This window comes from Clupea harengus, chromosome 11 (genome assembly GCF_900700415.2).
Source record: "Clupea harengus chromosome 11, Ch_v2.0.2, whole genome shotgun sequence".
Taxonomy (NCBI): Eukaryota; Metazoa; Chordata; class Actinopteri; order Clupeiformes; family Clupeidae; genus Clupea; species Clupea harengus.
In genome coordinates this window covers 16,122,141-16,144,127 of record NC_045162.1, presented here as the reverse complement: position 1 = coordinate 16,144,127, position 21,987 = coordinate 16,122,141, and the positions used below count along the sequence as shown (strand labels likewise).

The window sequence follows — 21,987 nt, the reverse complement described above, 5'->3', positions numbered from 1 at the left end:
GCCCGATGCTAATCAGGATACAGTCAGATACTGTACGTACGAGCTCACTCATGTCTTAATCAGACCCCCTAGGAGACAAAAGCACTTGATCTCACCGCACTGACAATCTAAACCGCCTCGTCTATTATAAATGGTACTTTTTTAACCTCCGATTTAGCCTGTTAATTTTTAACGCAGATCCATTACAGTGGTTATTGTGTGTGCTCATTGATGTAGTGACTGCTGTTTGATTATGTGAAGAAATAAAATCCATGATTAAGGTCTCAATATCCGCCTGACAGAGTTAGAGTTACAATGAGTGGGCTAGGATTAAAGAGTGAACATTGCCATTGAAAGTGTCACACAAACACACACACACACACACACACACACACACACACACACACACACACACACACACACACACACACATCCATCAAAATCTTTGAGCCACAATTCTCACACGGCATTAGATGCTTTCACCAGGAGACAAGCGTGGCAGTTACAAATCATCCCTCCTTATCGCCATAGATACCACAGACTCCAGAGGGCTTATTTTCCAGATTTTCAAGGTAAATAAAAAGAAAAGATGGGGGGGGGGAAGAAAACAATGCCACAGAGATACAGAGAGAGGCACAGAAAGCCTCAGCATGAACTTTCTTCTCCCGGAGCGAACACACAAAGAAGAAGCAGGCCGCTATAATCTACCGTCCTAACAAAACCAGCAAAGTCATCCAGCATGAGCGAAGTCAGATGAAACTAGAGAACAGTCTAAGGAAACAGGCAGCCGTGTGTGTGTGTGTGTGTAGTTTGAGTATAGCAAGGAAACTGGCAGGTGGCTATCTGAGGTTTAGCATTACCATTCTTAGACTCCCAAGTAGGCTAGTCGCCACTGCTTTGTCTCAACTGGTAGTGAAAGGTGCCAACACTAAACCTGGGAAATACGCATACGGCTGAAAATGTATCTATTTGTATATTTGTACATATACGTATGTATATTTCTATACGGGTAGTCTGGCTCAAAGTGTGTGCATAATGAATGAGTAGAGCGAAGCGGGAACCATAACGGACTCTGGCTTTATGAAGTCAATAATCAGAGTGATTGTGATCATTCCCCTTCTGAGCAACACAAGCAGTATGTATGCTATGCATGATATGGGATTACTGATATTTTAAAAGTCAGATTTCCTAGAACAATGTTGAACTTGAAAGCTATGCCCCTAAGGTATTGCAGCAAGTGTATATTCTTCCGCCCTCTCTCTTTTCGTTTTGAGTTTCCTCTCTTTTTTTCTCCCTCTCTCCCCTCCAAACCAGCAAGATAATGAGGAATTGAGCTAGTTTTAATAGACTCTCTTTTGGTAATGGTTCCTCCGCTGGATTGAGCTGCTTGACAATCAGGCAGCAAAGGGCACCAAGACGGGAGATGGAGAGCTGAAAGAGATGGGATGGCACACCAAGGGAGGGAGATGAAGGGGGGATGGGGAGGGAGGATTAGATGCCTGTCGCTGAGCACCAAAAACTCCTGACATGACTCCTCAACAGAACTGAGCAGAGCGAGCTATTAAAATAATCAGATTGTGGAGGAGAGGAACAGAAAGGAAATCTATCTGTTGCAGGAAGGAGGCTTTAAGCTAAAGTGGGGGGGTTTTCTCGCATGTTTATGAGCTATTCATTCGTTTAATCGAGAGATGAGAAGAGATGTGGAGAGGAGCAGAAATACACAAACATTAAAAATCACTTTTGATCCAAAAACAAACTAGATTTTACCACAGACCATGTTGGTTAATGTACTGTCCACTGACTTGTACCATTTTTCCAAAGAGTAACGACGCACAAATTCAAGCAGTAAGTGTCATTATCTGTCCATTAACTGTCTATTTTTTTGTGCCCAAACTGGCAGTTGCCATCCTATTGAAAACAAATGAGAACAAAATGGATACCTTTTTCCAGCCTTTTCACCACATCACTCCTCAACTTCAAACATCCTTCAAATGTCCATGTTTTACTTGCATCTACACCCCAAGGTCCCTACTCAAAGCTCTAGACTCTGCATCAGTGTCGTCGTCTTGTCATTTTTGTGTGCATGAGAGACACCTCTGAAGTGAAACCTGGATTAGGACCAATCGTTGCTCATGGTTAGCGAGGGTGCAAACAACACTAAGGTCATGACCTTTGATACCCAGGAAGCATGTGGACAGATAGCGATTTCTGTATCCGTCTGCACAATACTGCGTTCAGACAGCGGGGGACTGTGAAAGGGCGAAAGGGAGGAAAAGGGGGTCCCAGAATTTGGGTGCTCTCCTGATGGCTCTGAGCTGGTGTGTGTGTGTATGTGTGTGCGTGCGTGCGTATGAGCGAGAGAGAGACACTCACCTGGGACGTAGTTGCCTCGTTTCTCAGGTGGCATGGACAGGAGAGCGTCAACGATGTCTGAGCGGCGCTGAAGCAGATTCAGGATCACCTCAAAGCCATCAGCACCCAGGAACTCAAACAGCTGCCATAGGGAGACACAGAGAGAGAGAGAGAGAGAGAGAGCGAGTGCGAGAGAGAGAGAGAGAGCGAGAGAGAGAGAGAAAGAGAGAGAGACAGAGACAGAAACAGAGACAGAGGGAGAGAGAGACAATTACCATTTGCAACAGAATAAACACCAATTCATCCGATTCATCTGTCTGTTCCACCTATTTCCCTGACAAAACACTTGTTGTTCTGCCCTGCAGGTCAGTCAGGACCAACAGTCAAATGCATCCATTTTCATTTTAGCATAATATTCCCCTTAAAAGCAGGACTAAAACATCATAACATTAAAGAGAATCTTTCACAAGGGTGCACGGTCCCTGGAAATCTGTCTGAAGGCCTAAGCTGCATATTAAGCTCCTCATCACGTCTCAGCCTTCACAGTCTCCACACGCTGCTCCAGTCCTTTATCAATAAAATACAACATGTGATCCCGACAACCGTCTAATGCTCGCTCGCCAGGAACTTAGCGAAGGCAAGAGAGGGAGGCCTAGAAGAGTGTCTCTCTCATCTCCCTCTCTCTCTCGCTCTCTTGCCTTCTTTCTCTCAGTTACTCTTCTCTCTCAGCATCTCTTTCTCTACCTCGGTCATCCCTCTGTCTTTCTCTCTTCTGCATCTCTTCCTCTGACTCTTTCCTGCTGCTCAATATAGGCTAATTTCTTCTCTTCCTTCACTAGTTCCACCGTCTGCCTCCATCTCTCAAACGGAGCCATTCTTTCCCATCTCTCTATCTCTCTCTCACTTTCTCTCTCTCTCTCTCTCTCTCTCTTCCTCCCACTCGTATTTCTTGTCCTCCTCTCTTCCCCTCTCCCCCTCTCTGTTTGTGTCTCAGGGGTGTTGCTAATTAAGCAAAGGTGTACCGGCCCCCGTCGGCTCACAGCGCTCCACTTCTCCTGCATGAACGCGGAGGCAGAGTGGACCCTTCGCCGAACACGCCTGACCCGTGCCACCTCAAACGGCGTCCAGGTCTCTCGGCAGCGGAGACGCGCTGGAAGGGAGCCCCTTAATTGTCTGCTTTCTCTTAACGCTGCGAGCCTCGTTAAAAACACACCTCCTTGCAAGAGTGCTGGGAGCGCGGTTGGGGATTCTCCCTCACATGAGTAGCCATGCATAAACTCCAAAGGAAACCGTGATTGAAAAAGAAATAAATACAGTAGGCTTCAACATCTAACATTTCCATGTGTTTGTATGGGCGTATGTGGCTGTGTGTGCATGTGTGTGTGTGTGTGTGCATGTGTGTGTGTGTGTGTGTGTATGTGTGCACATTTCTTCACAGGACGGGACAGAGGTCGCACTTTGATGACGGCAGGTCGACTATCTCCCTTCATGAGGCCTTCTTTTGTTTCTCCAGTAAGGCCTTTAAGGTCGTCCTTCTTTTGTTGATCCCTACAGAGTGCCAGTCCACTTGTTTCTTTGTTTTCTTTTTTGTATTCCCTCTTCCACCTGACCATGAAAAACACCCTTTGTAGTGCCTGTCCCTGACTTCTCATGAATTCCGTCCCCGGAGCTCGACAGAGCGCCACAGTTATGCTCGGCTGAAAGTGTGTGTGTGTGTGTGTCTGTGTCTGTGTGTGTGTGTCTGTGTGTGTGTGTGTGTGTGTGTGTGTGTGTGTGTGTGTGTGTGTGTGTCTGTGTGTGTGTGTGTGTGTGTGTCTGTGTGTGTCTGTGTGTGTCTGTGTGTGTGCGTGTGTGTGCGTGTGTCTGTGTGCGTGTGTCTGTATGTCTGTGTGTGTGTGTTATTGTCCGTCTCCCGGGACAGGCAGAGAGAGGAGGAGCCACTTCCTCAGAAAAAGACCCAGAGGATCGGGTGAGCCACGGGAGCTCTTATTCATGAAGCTCACCGGTTCAAGCACGAGTTGCAGTCAACAAAGGGCCATGGGTATCCTTCGCCGCCGCAGAGGCACCGAGAGCGGCGTAAACACACACAGCCTCTCCACACAGGGTAGCCTCACAGGCTGCTTCTCCGTCTCCTCACAACAAAGAGGCCGAGGTATCGCCTCGCTGGGAACAGTGCATTGCTCCAGCACGCATACACACGAGGAGCCGAGGTGTTAACGCAGATATGGTAAACAACAACACACCCGGCGATATGCCCAGACTAAACAGGCCTCATTGTCATTGTCTAACTTCATTCGAAAGTTTGTATTTATTTAACATTTCTGAAATGTATGACATCTGTGCTAATGTGTCTTTATGCCTGGTGGAAAAGGCAGCAGATTGCAACATTACACAAGTGGACGAAATTGGCGCGGATGATGTTAAAGAGTGACTCGGTTTGGCCACAGTTAAACTGTTGTAAGCAGTGACCGATATGACAGTTGCTCAGTCCTTTCAAGCATATTGGCTCTGATTATTATGATGACATTCCCGATTCCTTCTGTAGAAGATTCTACAACAGGTGCGTGAGAAATGCTTCTGAAAGAAGAACAGTGATATCTTAAAGTGATCTTTTAAAATCCTCAAAGTCTGGGCAATTTTTGCCCCATTTTCACAACTAAACCCGAGCCGTCACTGCTTCTCAAAGACTCGAGCTGTTGCGCCACATGTCATCATTTCATGAGCACTGAAGTGTAATATTAAACAGATCCCTCTCACTCTCACGGTCATGTTTCACATCAGGATTGGTACAGGCATGTGTGAGTGTGTGCAAGAGAATGAAAAGAGTGTGTGCTTATGTGTGTGTCTGTGTGAGAGTGTCTGTGTGTGCGTGACAGTATGTGTATTTGTGTATATGTGTGTGTGTGTATGTATGTGTGTGTGCGTGTGCGAGTGCGTGTGCGTGTGCGTTTGCGTGCGTGCGTGTGTGTGTTGGAGAAAGCGCACAGAGCCTTTAAACTTTGTGCTTGACTTTGGAGCCACATGCAGGGAGTGGTGTGTGGAGTCGGGCACACAAAGGGCATCCTACATCTAAAGATGTCAGTGGGAGAGCTTCCTCCCAAATGTCAAATACGTGAGACACATTGAAAACACCATGTAGCACAGCAACTGCTACAAGCAGCACTCTGAGGGCCAACAGAAGAGCGGGGGGAGGGGGTGGGGAGGGGAGGAGAACAGAGGGACAGAGGAAGAGAGATGAAAAAGAAAGAAATGGCTCAGATAGGCTAGTCCAAAGACTGGACGGATGTCCTGGCATGAACTAAGACCTACTGCGTCCAGAGATGTTTTATCATAAAAAGTGACAACAATACAAATTATGTTAATTAAGGTCTGTGGTGACATTGGGTTTTTGGCACCAAGCAAACAGACAGAGACTCGACATGAAGATGAAGATACTGGCAGAGAACAAATTGAGGGCAAAAGCGAGACAATGACTGAGTGTCGTAGCCCAATAGACAGACCAATGACTGGAAATAATTTGGGCAACATGGCTCCGTGCCCTTCCCTTCTATAGAAATGAAGCCAAAAGTCCTCCATGATGTTTTCAAATTTGGAGCCAGAGTTTGCACAGTAGGGACTTTCTGCTGCAGTCGAGAGCCAGAGTTTGCACAGCAGAGTCAAAGTCCTAATGTGGTAGGTCCAACCCCGTGTCCCAATACCACGGTCCAGCACATTGCATACATTGAAGTTGTAGTAATGGCATGTCAAAATGTAAGCATCCGTTACTTTTTACAGTCATTGGTAACCGTAATCTAGCCTTCATTACAGTGGTAGAAATAATCGGACATATACGATCAAATTCTCAAATTCTCTTTAGTAAGCTGTAACAATTACTTTACAATCTAAGGGGAAAGTTACAAACGCAACATTTAATGTAAAGGGCGGATCTGATACCTGATGCCAACAGATGCTGCCATCTGGGCCCTGCCTAAATGGTTGAAAACAACAAGGACAAACAGAAAATCTCTCTCTTTGCCTCACTATAATGAGTTAACATTTTATATTAATGAAATATACACTGATAGCTGCGTAGACAACCATAATATTAATATAAATCGAATTAAACTGCGTCTGGCCAGAAAAACTGGAAACAAGTGCTGGGAGGCAGACACTTACACAGCAACAAAATAAAGCAAATATGAAGTTATAAATTATTCTCAGAGCCCAATGCCCTATCAGTCTCAAAGTTCTTAAAGTTAAACTTAAAGGTCCCAAACATGAATTTAGTCCCCAAAGGAGGCAAAATCCTCCAAAATAATATGTTACAGCGTGATGAGACGCCGCAGTCCATAATCAAAGAGAAAACCACGCAATTTCACCACTGTGTCCTGTTTAGAAAAAAGGTCTTTGACTTGCAGTAATCCAGGGCGGTTTTTAAAGTATAATCCACAAAAAAAGAAGGCAGATCCTATGATCGAGAACCTTTGCTGAGACCTCTAAACACAGACTGCTCACCTGTCCACACGCTAAATGCACAGGTTTGAAAGTTCATCTCCAAAGAAAGTTTTTTCAGTTTTTTTACACACTAAAAAACAGTTTAGACAAGAAAAGTGACATGGAAAATACTTTGTCATTGAAAATCATGGGGATGGCCAGAGCTACACATTGTACTGCAGCCAGCCAGCAGGGGCGCTAGACCAGTGGGAGCTTCACTTTTTTAGAAACAACATGTTATCCATGTTAATTGCATTGAGACAGACAAACAGACAGACAGACATACTAGAAGTCAAAGACTGAGGCAGAGTGAAAAAGGAGAAGAAGGGATTGAAACAGACAGATAGAGAGGGGGAACAGAGAAAAGAAAAAAGAAAGAGAGGGAGAGATAAAGAAAAGTCCTCTAAGGCAGCGGTTCTCAAACTGGGGTCCGCGACGCCTTGCCTGGGGGTCCGCGAAAAAGTCTGGCTTCCAAAGTTTTTTTTAAATTTTTTTATTATGTATTGCAATACAGTATACAAAACATGTAGACTAATGTTACACGGTGTACCGATACTAGACCAGTTTTGAAAGGTATAAGTATAGTTACTTCATTAAAATAGCACGCAATCAGAGCGCACTCACTGTTCCGCTCCCTGTCAGGCTGCCTGCACGCATTGACTGCAAGGGCGGGGCTGCCCAGCTCTCACACATGCAACAGACAGCCTTCACTCACAGCGAGTGATCTCAGGGGAGACGTGGCTTCACGTGGCTCTGGCCGACCGTCCTCGGCTTGTTTTAAAAAAATAAGTGAGATCTGGAAGTACTTCGGATACGAAGCAGACTGTGAAGGAAAGCCCATCGACACACAGAGACCCGTCTGTAAAACATGCTTCAAAGCCACTCAGGCAAAGGGAGGTAACACGTCAAATATGGCTAAGGACCTCTCAGACAGACACCCCGAACTTTTCAGAGTTCAAAGAACGACAGGTTAGCAAATTTGTAATTTAAAACATTTACACCCCCAAGGTCACCCATATACAGCCTAACACGAGTAGCCTTAGCCTAGTTTAGCGACAAGCGATTTTCCCCATCACAGAATTTTGACTATGCGTAGTACAATGATCATAATGCAGTGTGGTTAACGTAACTAAACCGCACTTTTCACGCTAGTAATGTTAACTGCCATAATCTGCAAGTGATGCATTTAATCTTCCATCAGTACGGGTCGTGTTTATCGTTGCAGAAGGCCCTTTTTTAAAGATAGGTTAGCCCTATTGCATGTAGCTATTCTCGTTTAAGACGTTGATCTAGCTTCCAATTTGGCTGCAAGAACGTAGCCCAGTTCATTGTCAAAATTAACCTCTAGAAAGAAAACGCTATACGTGTATAATCAATGGAGTGATGTCACCATGTTGTTTTCATTAGTATCTTGTTGGAGGGTAATACTAATATAAATGCCATTTGTTAAGTGTTCGTGACAACGCTAATACAGACAAGTGCTCATCACATCAGCCATAAAACAACTGCAGATTTCTGGTTTCCAAAGGTTGCCATCGTTCAGTGACAACAAGACCGGGTAAATAAACTGCACTGGACAAACTATGTGCTGAGAGACAGGAACACCCTTCTCATTGATGACACACACACACACAACACCACCACTGAAAAGAGTTTATCATATTTTTTGTACAGAGATTTGTACGGAGTGTCAGTCTGGGATACCAGTTTTTGATAACATTAGGTGGATATTTCATGTTTGTTAATGTCTGTTAAAAATAAATCTTCAGAATCAACTCCGTTGGAAAACCCTACAATCTGAGTTGTATTGGAAAACCCTACAATCTGCTTTGATAAAAAAATGTATTCCATCAATATTTGGTTTTTATGTAAGGTAAACATTATTTAGCTTCTCAGCACATTTTCCAAAAAATAATTTACAAATCTATCCTACATACTGTCAAATAATGCCAAATGTAATACAATGATTATCTAAAACTCTTGTAATATTAGTACTATATGATTTTAGAGTAAAAGAGTCCAAAAGCATAAAACATTACAAATAGCTATAAGCCTATATGGTTTAATTTGGGATGTGATTATGAGGGGGTCCTCGGAAAATGTTCTACCCTTTGAGGGGTCCCCCAAAAAGTTTGAGAACCCCTGCTCTAAGGGAGACAGAGCGTGCAATTAAAAGCAAACCTCCAGCACTAAACCACCCAACACAGAACGCACACAAACACTCACAAACACACTCACACACTCACAGTGTTGAATACACACATTCAATAAAGGTAACTCCTCACTGATTGTATCAGGCCTTGTTGCGTTGTGTAATGCGAGTTGAGCGTTAAGAAAATACACTTGACATGAATAAGTGACACATGCTTCCTTTCAGCTCGGGCTGCACAGTAACTAAATCAGCCCTGTGCGCTATGTGTGGGAAACTGTCTATCATTTATTTAAAATGGGCTCGGATGATGCTGACCACAGTCAGGGCTCCAGCCTGAGAGCAATGCCTCAGGTTGCCCATACTTCCCCTATACTACCCCTATACAAAAGGAAGCAGCCTCTGACCAGCAGTTAGGTTAGGGAGGAGCTCATCAACATTAGCAGAATAGTATTGATATCAGCACTGGTCTCTAGCCTATATGGTATGGCCTTATCAAAAAAAAAAAACTGAATTTCCCTCTCTGAATCGCAAACTGCGTATTAAATATCTCCTGGCTAAGTACAACATACATTTAAATGAGCAGGACAGAACCCCTGGCATTGAGGGACTCGACCCTGCAACTGTATGATAACATACATGAACATGAGGCCTGCGTCTGGGCAGAATTCTCCACATCCCTCAAGCGCAGAGTCCAATCCTAACATTATCTGTGCCTCCAGCGGCGGAGCGGAGAAGAGTTGATCAAATAGCCTGCTCTTTTTGTTGAGCGTACGTATGCTTTTCACTTATTTTGGCGGGATGGATCTAATCCAGTCACTCCCCAATCCATCCGAATGAAATCGTCCGCCTGTAATACCAATGTAGCACTCCACAGAGTGGCAGCTTTAAATCTCAAAGCTCTCTGAAGCTCAATGCAGAGACAGGGCCAGTCAGTACTCATCACTGTGAATTGTTCTCTGCACAGGCCTGACATGCGGCAGCAATAATTAATTTTTGTTTTGTGATGTGCCGAGTAAGAGTGAAGTAAATGCCATCTATTCTAATCCCCACTCTACCCCACATCATTCCACAGCCCACACACTATACTAAGCTCTCCTCCCTGGTACTTCACAGACCTGTATATCTTTTTTCTTTAATTAATGATAACAGAGGTATGATTACCTTGAAGCGTTCATCCTTGCACTGCAGCTAGCATAGCAGTTAATTAGAAGCGGACCAATGTATGCACTGAGCAATGACCCTCTTGACCCTCAGAGATGAGTACGATGCTTAGGAGGCTTCGTACACACACACGTACACACACATACACACACACACACACACACACACACACGGGCAAAAAGGACCATGGAGGAAGAAGCACTGCACCACTTTAAAGTATGATGCACTAAGCACCAGGATGGAGCCAGCTCAAAACAAGTCTCAAGTCTCAAAAAAGCGGGTGTAGCTATTGCAAAGGATTTTCCCACGTCTTAATTTCCAGGCCTTAGCCTTAGTCTAGGGGATTCAGGCTCTGGGCTCTGTAAAGCACCTAAAGACAATTTTAATACATGAATATAAATTGAATTGAATTGAATTGAATTGAATTGAATCATGTTACTGATGCCTGAACTACTACCAGCAAATTAAATTGCGGTACATAGATGTTAATGCTGAGAACTGCACAAATGAGGAGAGAGGACAGCAGCGTGAGGTAATGAGTGGTTATCAACTTGTCAGTGGGTTATCTGCGTTATTTGGCATTCACCTTACAGTAAATGTGACTGTAGGTTTTATGAATTGACCCCTAAGTGTCTCCTTAGAATAGATCTGCAATATGTTGGAAACACACAACTGGACCAAACAAGAAAAATAATGACTACAAGAAACGCGTAACAAATAAGCAAAGAAAATATATATATATTAGTGCTGTCAGTTTAACGCGTTATTAACGGCGTTAACGCAAACCCATTTTAACGCCGTTCATTTTTTTATCGCGAGATTAACGCGATTTTTTTTTTAATTTATTTATTTTTAGATTAACATTCTTTTTGGCCTCGCAAACTGTGTAGTAGGCTAACGTTACGGTTTGAGTGAATGGTGAGCGCGATACGGCGAAATTAGGGCCAATGGCCCTCATTCTCGAACATTTTCTGAAGTTTCTTCTGAAATGTTTCTTACGGGCTTCGGAAAAACAACGTAAGCAAAAGACATCCGCCAAATTCATGCACGCTTGAAAATGTGGTCCTACGCAGCAGAAGTTTTCTGGGCTGTGCTCCCCCGGAAGAGTTTTCTTAAATTGAAAGCGCGTTCTCGTGCTCCTGAATTTGCATACATACACGCCCTGCCAGCTCCTTATAAGGGCACGCAACCGTAGTGACGTGTGCAGTCGGAATCGACCGAATCTACACGAAAGCAACTCGTAAACGAGTCATGTCAAAGTGGAAAGCGATCACCGTCGAGTAAACGCAGATCTAACTTCAACTATATATGTCTATGACTTGAACGGTGCAGAGATGGACTGTTGCAGGATGTAGATGTGTCCATTCTATTCCACTATAGCTATATCAACGTGATTGAGTTTAGTGCTTATTTATTTATTCACTTACATTTGCAGTGTTCGTGTACATTACATTTAGTCATTTAGCAGACACTTTTGTCCAAAGCAACGTACAAGGGATAGAACAGTCAAGCTACGAGCAATAGAGACCTAGTGTAACAATAAATACTACTTTACATAAGAAATAGAAAAACGAAATAGGAAATAAAAATGAAGTGCAGGAATGTAACTGCTATAAGTGCAAGTTAAGCACTAGTCGAAGTGCCAGTTAGGAAGGGAGGTGCTCTCTGAAGAGTTGGGTCTTCAAAAGCTTCTTAAAGGTAGAGAGGGACGCGCCTGCTCTGGTAGTGCTAGGCAGTTCGTTCCACCAACGTGGAACTACTTCAAAATTCTGGATTGCCGTACTTGCACAGACGGCAGTGCCAAACGACGCTCACTAGACGAGCGCAGCATTCCGGTGTAGTCCTTTTATTTATTTTATGACATCACGGTGCCTCGTAGAATCATGACTATAGGCCTACATGTGAAACGTAATTGTTAATGATACTTTAATCCGAGGATCTGTAGAGTTGATGTGAACGCAATCACCAACGATTTCTCACAAATTCATTAACACGGAGAGTTTTCTTAAATGCGATTCCTCAAAAAACCACAAGATGGCCCACGGGGCCATCTTGTGGTTTTTTAAGGAATCGCATTTGAGAAAACTCTGGCCGAGTTACGACTGCTATTTCGAGTTCGGAAAGTCTTCTGAAGTTCAGAGCAAATCCCAGATGAGAAAACTTTCATGAATGCCAAATGTTGTCCTAAATCCAATTCAGAAGAAATTCCTCTTAAATTCCTCTTAAATTCTTCTTAACTGCGTTCGAGAATGAGGCCCAATGATTTTCCGCGATAACGGAAAACGGACGGAATTCGCAGAATGAACACTTTGAAACGGAATTGCACCTTTGAAACGGAAACATCATTTTGTTCATACAAATCGCCCAAATTCCCCTGTATTTTGGGCTGCGAGGCTATATTTCTTTCAAATAAACACAACAACGATTGCAACGATGAACCAACATTAATTAAAGAACAAAACCACTGAGAAAATGTCTGCGCTGAACTCTGCTCCGGCCACGCCCCCCTTTTCAACTGTTGACCCACAGATCTCCGCTAAAGCCACATTCAGTCACATTCACGCGCTCGTCTTCCCAATCGCATTTAAAACAAAAAATGTTTAGTGTTCTGTTCTGTTAATGCTGGCAAACAACAATCTAAGAAGGGCACATATTATTCACTCATTTTAAGCCATCAATATACCTCAGGGTGAACAAAATGAGCTGAAACGGAAAAAAAAACGGAATTCACCAAATGTGAAACGGAAAATGCATTTTTTTGAAACGGAAAATCATTGGCCCTACGAAATGGATGATAAAAAGCTTCTGAATGGAAAGTTTACTTTTAAAAGTTGTGTTGTGCAAAAGAAGCGAGCTTCACTGTTGTCTGAAAATGTCAACAGGCAGCTGGCTGAAAGCAGAGAAGTAGTAGGCTTACCTTTTATTGGTAACCTAACTGTTACAGTTCATTGTTTCTGAAATAAGAGGCCTGACTGCTACGTTCCCAGCAAACTTGGAAAAAAGAAAATATTAAGCCAAGGTTTAACTGCACTATAGGCTGAGTCCTTGTTTACCTGAAATGTGCACTTTATAATTTTATTTTGTACCGCCCTGTTTGGCAATGTTGGTTTTCAATAAAATAAAACATTTGCATAAAGCAAGCCAATCCACTTTTCCATGTTGATAAGGGCATTAAAATAAAATAAAAAATGATGGAAAAAATAAATAAACAAAGGGACATTTAGAATAGATAAAAAATTGCGATTAATCGCGATTCATTTTGAGTTAACTATGACATAAATGCGATTAATCGCGATTAAATATTTTAATCGTTTGACAGCACTAATATATATATTTGATCCGGCCAAGTTTGATCCATTTTAACCAAGAGCTTTAATCAAATAAAATAGTTTTAACTGATAAAACATTTAAGTTTAACTGATCGATAAAATCTAATGGAAAATATTGAATTGTTTAAAAGTAGAAACAGATGACATCAGTAAAATGTTAGCTCTTCAAATGTAGAATGTGCAAAGTTTAAGAAAAGCTATGCAACAGCTGATCTGTTATTTTTTTTTATTATTTGTGTTTTGGGGGGTTGGGTGGGGTAAATTATTTGTTGTCATTGCCAAAGGGGGGGCTTGGGAATCACTGCTGCAGGGGCTTCCTGCCCCCTGAATTTCAAACACTTCAAGGCACTGACGCTTTGCTGTTGGCCTTTATTATACCACACAAAAATGCCAAGGTCTTCTCATCAGCGGGGCCTGCACACTCAAACATCCCACCTCAGCCCCTGAGGCCTTCCAAAGGTCTCCACTAGCGGTATACAGTGTTCAGAAACAGTACTTCAGGCCATACTTAGCCCCCTCATAAAAGTTACCCACTGGCAGCCTCAACGCTCACACAGGTCCAACTCAGATAGGAACAGAGAGAACGAGACAAAGCGAGAGAGAGAGGGAGAAAGACAGAGAGAGGGCTAAAAGACAAGAAAGAGGGAAAAGACAGAGAGAGGGAAAGACAAAGAGAGAGGGAGGTCTGGTCTTCGCATCAAACACCGCTTCATTTCTTTGAGAATTACACCTTTAAACCCTTTTGTACAACATTAACGTATAACACTAATACAGCACTACATACAGCATTAATGTATTGCACTAATACAACACTACATGCAACACTACCGTATTAATACAACACTACATACAACACTACCGTATTACACTAATACAACACTACATACAACACTAACGTATTGCACTAATACAGCATTTTCAGGTCTGGGATGCCTGACCAAGTAATTAGCTCATTCTCAACCACAAAACATAATTAGCCCATTCTCAACCACAGAACATAATTAGCCCATTCTCAACCACCAAAAGCAATTAACACACATTTCCCACCAATTCTAATCTTTTTACCATGGCTGTCTGTGAGTGCTCCCTGAAGGAGGGACAGAACTTGTCCTCAGTGACTCTTGAGAACAGACAGTGAGGAAAACTTTTTCATTAAGAGAGCCATCTCTTATGCACATACTACTCACAACGGCAGATGATTTTTCTGCTGCGTCTGCAGCAGGGTCGTCTGCTAAAAAGACCTGACTGATGAGCCCAAGAAACCTCCAGACTAAACGGCTTCTGTCTTGGTGAATTAACAGTCTTTGAATTTCACACAGCTGAAAAGATGGCCTAAGTGTACACTCAGGAACACAATATGACACAGCAGTAAAAGACTACCTGGCCGATAAAAGACTAAAACTACCCAAACTATGGTCTTCATATTAAACACACAAAATATTATTAAACACACAAAATGGGTTAGTACCTGGACACATTTATTCCCTCAGTGTGGCATTAGGCCAATGTATAGCATCCCTTCAGACTGCCTTACCCAACGTTGTATCATTACTATAACTATTACTATTACAACTATTAATATAACCACAGTATTATATGTAGTCTAGGCAGTGGATCAGAAAGCTGAGCCATATTCCTGTCACTAAGGAGTTGGTGATTTGAATCTCATTGCTCTCAGCTTGATGTCTAAGTGCCTATTAGCAAAAGGCTGCATGGCTGTCCTAGCTGTCCATCCATCCATGTGTGAGTGTGTGAATAGGTGAACATGTGCCATTCCATAATACATAGAATATAAATAGAAAATAAAACACCTGGAGTATTACAAAAGTAGCATATGAGTGTATTATTATCATTGCTGTTGCTGTTGGTGGTGATACTGCTGTTGTTGGTGTTGTTGTTGTTGTTGTTGTTGTTTTAGACTCCTGTAATGGAACTCACCTCGTTCTGCAGCTCTTCATCGCTCTTCTGCGAGGCCAGCATCTCAAACAGCGAGGTGCACAGCTCCTCGGGGCTGGAGGACATCATGTTCCCCGCGTTCTGGTACTTGTCTACCTCCTCCCTGAGGATGGACGCGCCAGTGTCTCTGCCTCCGCCGCTCCCCCCAGCCTGGGCCCCCGAGCCGGCCGCCTGGCCCCGGCCCACGTGGTTGTTGAGGAAATCCTCGAAGCCCAGGTCTCCTGCGTCCTCGTCGGGGACGTCGAGCCAAGGCGGGGGCTCGTGGCAGTCCAGTATGTAGCCATCGTGGGAGAAGGCGATGTTGCGGCCGAAGGCGGTGCTGGAGGCGTCGCCCAGGCCGTACCTTCCGGCGTTCTGGGTCCGGACGAACGCCTCCGCCTCGCCCACCGAGGTCACGAGGCGTGACACGGACGCCAGGCAGGCCTCGGCGGCCGTTGCGGAGAAGGGGCCGAACATGTGGCGGACGGCGCGCGTCTCCTCTGCGCCCAGACGCTCCCGGCCCAGGAACGTCTCAAACAGGAAGACGCCCGCACTCTCAATGGTGTCCTGGCCATGGTCGGCGCCGACTGTAACAAGTGTATATGTGGAGTGAAGGGAGAGCGATTAGATATTACAGCATGTCAAACATGCACCTGAAAGGTATAGCGTGTGTTCTTGATCACTTCAATGTATCTCGTGTGTGTCTGTACTCGTCTGTTATGTCAGTCAGAGAGATGATGTGCTGAAGGGAAGAAAGGGAACTCTAGCTCTCTCTAGCTTTTTCTTGCTCATTTAGGTTCCCGGCGACTCAAACTAGAATTTGGTTTAATAATGGGAATCAGGACTAATTGTCCAATTAGAGTGAGAAAATGTCAGATAGGGACAGAGAAGTAGGGGAAAGCTTAGGAGAACAGCAGGAGATGAAAAGGGTTTAAACCAATTAAAATGGTCTGAGAGCATCTCTCTCTCTCCTTTTCGCTCCCTCTCCCGCTCTACACCTCTCTGCCTGTGACACACTATAATTGCTCATTTCCATGGATTTCAGGGAGTTTTTTTACTGTGGGTTTTCACTGTATTTGACTGGGGATTGAAAGAGATGGAGAGATGGAGGGATAGAGGGATACAGAGACAGAGATAGAGTGATGGGGGGGTAGAGTGATACAAAGACAGAGTGGATGATGAACACTTTTTAGAGATAGACAACTAGCCAGAGACAGAGAGAGGTGGCAGCTAAACCTACTATGCGTACGATTTTGCCCCCCCCCCCACCCCCCGAGAAAACCACCTTTGAGCTCCATTTAAATGACACGCTGACAGAAGCAAACATGTGTCTGCAATCAAACCAACTGCCCAAGAGGGGGGACGTTTTCAGGTGCATTTGCTACTATCTGCCTGCCCAACTGCGTAAATCACACTTGCAGCCTCCGCTTTCAATTCTTGCTCTGCCATTTGCCAGCACAGGGGCATGCTGACCCGCCATTTTCACAGGCAGGTAAAGTGGGGAGGCAGCGATCAGGGCAACGCCATTAGAGTGAATTTATTTTTCTCGACTGAACAGATCCGAATAGTGGTGCTCCAAATACTCACTGGCACGTCCAGGCAGATTCAGGGCTGACTAAATTGGCTTCTTTTGTTTTCGGTCGGTCAAATCTACCGTGAAGGCAAGACAGAGCCAAACAGGAGCAGCATCAGACAGTGGATCTATATGCTCCAAACCAACACACCCTGCTTTATCACAGACCTGCACACCTAATCTTAATCAAACCGTCATCCAGAACTCACGCTCCCAGTCTGCTCATTGTACACAAACAAATACAAGCACACATATACACACAGATGTGTACACACATTGTACCATTGTCTTTCCAAGAAACTACCGAGTCATTTTTTCCATCCTGAACAGCATCTCACCATCTCAAGCCAGAGGGAGTGAAAGAAAAAAAAAAAACCTCTGTCCTTCAGCCACACTCCCTCTCTCCCTCCTTTCCTCCTCTTCTCCTCCTGTCCTCTTCTCTTCTCATCTCCTCTCCACTCTCTGCTCTCTACGTGGGGCGCCTGCTGGCGCTCTAATATTCTTCGGAGATGCAGCGGGATTAGGAGCAAGCGAACAGGGACCCTGCCAGGTTCCAATCCCAGCCCCGCTGTTTCTCGTATCCCCCCTCCCACCCCCCACCCCCCATCGCTCTCGTCCTCCCCGGAACAACACCACCCATCCTCAGCCTTGGAATAGTAATGCAGGCAGCGGGAGAGGCCTCAGTGTGGAGTCCTGTTTGAGCTGAGCTGAGGCGGGGGGAGGCTTGCATCTAATCTAATTATGGAGCGCGTCTGGACAGCTAAAAGGCATAGTGAAAGCCGGTCACCGCGGCGACACTTTGTGATCTGACACTTTTAGTTTGGTCGCGTGCTACATGTTTGCTGCTAGGTGAATTCAAGCAACAATCCACACACACACGCATGCTCAAGCGTGCGCAGGCGCAGACACACACACACACACACACACACGCAAACACACTCTGCCCTCTCCCACTACCTATGACTCACCGCCCCTTAATGAGCACAGAGGGTAGACCCCTGTGACGAGCTGACCGTTGGAGTGTTCATTAATTTCACCTTTTAAAAAGACTAGAGTTAGTCTTTAATTAAATGTAATATACAACAGCAATGTAAAAATAAATGCAGACTGAAGACACTAACACTGATACAACTGGTTCAGAATAAAATGGTGCTCTGTGTGTACATGAGACAACTCAGCAAAGCTAACTAATTAGCCTCAGTGTCTCCCCCGCTCATTATGAGGATGTGAGTTGATTACTTCTACTGTCAGCTAACATTAAGGAGAGTGAATTGATTACCTATCTGCTTAGCAGAGTGCAGGAGACCCTTGAGCTCCTGTTGAGCGGCCTGCTGGTCCTTCTTGTCCAGGTGCTGGGTGAAGAACTGGACGATCTTCTGCCAGGTGAGGCCCTCTTTGGCGAATCGTTCCTGTCTCTTCAGGCGTTTGGCCTGCAGGGAAAGGGTTTCAGTAATGGGCAGCTCTGGCAGAAAATGTACACTGTAGCATATAAAGAGATGCTAAATAGATACAGCTTGGCCTAAACAGTTATAAACTCACACTAAAAAACCCGACATATTTTCACATAAAACTAAAGTTGAGCGACTAAAAGATTAATAGGCTAAAACAGGAAAAAAATGAACCTCCATCATTGAAATTCATATCATAAGCATCTGACTCACTGCATAAGAATGTGTACAAAACCTGGGGGATGCAAAGCGTTGCTCTCTCCATTATTCCTCCTGCCAGTGGCCTTGAGGTTAATCAAATAATGGAAATTTCTGTTTGGTGGTGGGTGGGGTGGGTGTTGGAATATGACGGTATTTGTGTAAACAAACAAACAAAGGAAACGTAAAAGCTGAGCTGCTGGTGATAGAATTGTAACATGTGAAGTAGCCACCACACGGTAAGAAGTCCGTTATTGTCTAGATTTGTAAAAGGTTTGCCACGTGTTGAATGGAAGGCTCTTCAGTCACGGTATGTTTAATGTTTGTATCTTACAGATGCGGTCCTGATCGTGGTGAAATCTAATGATTGTGTTTGTGTGCAAATAAACGGTGTGCTTGTACCCCGCGCTGTCTACTCTGTTTGTTTTAGCCCAGAGATGTATTACCATAGCGGTAACTGGCAGCCGCACCGTTACAAGCCTACTTAGACAAGTCTTGCTGGGTTTAAATACTTATGGCCCATACAACAATGTAAATACAGGAAATAAGAGTCCTTATTCTATAGATTCAGCAGACCTCGCTAGGGGTAGCCTACGATAACACTGCAGCAGTGGATACCAACACATAGTGGGCTGAACAGAGATGATGTGCGGGTGGTGGCGGCAGACTGGCAGTTGAATAAAATCATAATAAGATAAAGTTACATGTGGCAATATTTTCATGATTTTATGTCTAGTCATATTTGATGGATTAGCCAGGAGACCTATAGAGGAGAAATTACCTAATTTGAGCAAAACTGCGTTAACCTTCATCTACTTCTCAAATACGTCTCCTACCGATAAACGTCACCACACAAACTACTTTCTTAAATACGTCTCCTACCGCTAACAATGACCTGCGCACAAACTACTTCTCAAACACGTCTCCTACCGCCAACAATCACCATACACACAAACCACTTTTCAAATACGTTGCATGATGACAACCGTCACCACATACATCAACTACTTCTCAAACACATCTCCTAACGACAACCATCAAGCATACATAAACCAAAATCAAACAAGTGTCCTTGGATAGCACATAAATCCCATAAGGGGCTTGAATCACACTGAAGGTCAACATTTGTGGCAAAACGTAGCCTACAGGTTGAAAAAAATACATAAACATACATATTTATAACAGCTAATACCTGTTTTTCTCATCTGAATAAGAGTTTGACCCTGAGCGGATCTGAGGTGCCCTAAAGCCTTAGGGCTCTGCCTGCTCCAGAGGGTCCTGGTCACAGGTGAATTATCAGTATTACAATGATGCCAGATCAGCATTCTTCTGTCCTCTAAAATATCCCTTAGAGGTAGCTCAGATGCTTTAAATGATGATTCCATACTCCTCCTCATATTGTTCTAAAATAGCAGATTTAGAGAGGATTTAAGATAAGAAAAGGAGTGAGGTAATCTCCACCCATATAAAAGGGAAAGATTGCATATTTATCAGACGCTTATGTCCAACGCGATTTATAAAATGACCCTGCAGTGGTCGGGAATCAAACTCAGGTCTACCACTTAGAAGCCGGCAATGCTTACCACTGTACCACATCTTATATTTTGGTGAAGATAAACAAGTAAAGTGACATTAGAGAGAACAATATATGTAAGAAAAAGCAGGTGGCATAGAGGTCAATGATGTGCCATGTCAAGGTCAAAGCTGGAGACACAACGGAGTTAATCAAGAAATGTGTCTCTTACAGCGTTATACTATTTAATAGTAGTCTTTCTGTCAGATTTTGAAAAAGCAAAATTTCAAACAGAAAAAGGTGAGCAATTATCCTATTCAATGGGACTGACTTACATAGGAAGTAGCAGAGAAAGAAAATAAGGTGAAATACTAACTATGGTGAGATACTATGGTGAAATCACAATCAATTTTGTCGCCCTTTGCACAGATGAGTATACATGCAGAAGGGTCAGTGGAATCCTAGAAAGGCTGTAGTCGCTGCTGGTGTATACTTTTGAGATCATCATGCAAACTAAATGTTCGTCTTGCCTTTAGATTATACTCATCTTCTGCGATGTCCTCTTTCTTGCAGACGCTAGAAAAGGAGCGCAGAGCGCCGGTCAGACGGGGCGGAGACATTGATCTACACCACCGTGGGCCTGACTAGCGGGCTGATCTGTAAATCAGAACAAACAGAAATATAACACAAAGACGTGTGAATGAACTATGCCCTGCATCTTCATAGTTTGTTTAGTTATTTATAAAAATGTATGTCTATATTCATCAATAAACTCTATTTATGACACGTAATTCCAACATCTGTCATGGATGACAGCTAAAGCATCTCCAGCAGAATCTTCCACTACAGTCCAGGTTGACCGATAGCTACCCGGCTGTTTGGTAACACCACATTGTACACGCGATCACTGACAGGCAAACAGGACAGCCGGTCAGGAGTGTTGGCGTCTACGTTCATAACCCCACACAAATAAAGTAACAGTAGACTGCCCTGTAATCTATGCCGAGTATGTATTCAGGTCGCCACTAACCTTCCTGTAACGTTGAATAATGTTATTCTTAATCGATAGGTCTTTACAGTTACAGGAAGGTTATGTCACCCAAAGCGACAGGTTTTAATCGTCATGCCTAAACTAGCTTGACAGTAAGGGCAAAACGTTAACGTTACCTAGCGTTACCTCGAATCTCACATATGAAACCTCACATGTAAACCTGTCAAAGTTATCTTGTTTAAAAAAAGTATGTGCTTGTTAGCTCATTCGCTAGCTATACAGGCAGCTCTGCGTTCGGTGAGATGCGAAGTTCTTGCTGCTGCCTAGCTAAATATTAGCGTTCAACGCTACTAGCAAACAAACCCTCTCACAAACTTTGCAGCGATTTTCTTTTCAAACACAGACATACTTTAAGTTCAACGTTTAATAATAAAGAACCGCAAAGCAGCCATGGACCGTCATAACATTTTTATAAACAAACATAAAAATGTGCCAGCATACTTCCACCTCACCGGCTTTCACTTACATTTTACTCCACAATATTGTGCTTGGAACTTCAGTCTGTGAAGCTGTTCTGTAAGGCAGCATGAGAACGAAAAACGTCGTGGTCAATGTAGTTTATTCTGCCATTTCCAAAATGGAGAACTCCAGTTTTAAAAACTTCAATACCCATAGACAAACCAGGAAGTGCCTTGCAAGGCAATGAATCTAAGGCAGCAGTAATCACCCTCAGATAAAACGATTCTTCTTATTCAACATACAGATAAGTCGATCGACACTTTTTTAAGTTATCAGGTTGTTTTATTTTACTCCGTTGAGATCCATGAGCGCCTGTGATTATATATACATATATATTAGCCGACTGGTTTATGATGACAGCTTA

The 21,987-nt window shown here is 43.7% G+C and overlaps 1 protein-coding gene across 2 annotated transcripts in view; it reads right to left on the bottom strand.

The window, feature by feature from the left end:
* The window catches only part of ascc3 (activating signal cointegrator 1 complex subunit 3), a 170,337-nt gene extending 148,616 nt beyond the window's left edge, over window positions 1–21,721 (bottom strand). For both annotated transcript variants that reach the window (XM_031575751.1, XM_031575753.1), the window contains exons 1-5: window positions 21,631–21,721; window positions 20,644–20,770; window positions 18,234–18,384; window positions 15,385–15,968; window positions 2,353–2,473 (exon numbers count right to left, since the gene is read on the bottom strand). In XM_031575751.1, the coding sequence (XP_031431611.1) occupies window positions 2,353–2,473; window positions 15,385–15,968; window positions 18,234–18,384; window positions 20,644–20,733 (946 nt within the window). In that variant the 5' untranslated portion in view covers window positions 20,734–20,770; window positions 21,631–21,721. The remainder of the gene's footprint in view (window positions 1–2,352; window positions 2,474–15,384; window positions 15,969–18,233; window positions 18,385–20,643; window positions 20,771–21,630) is intronic.
* Window positions 21,722–21,987: the final 266 nt, after the last annotated feature.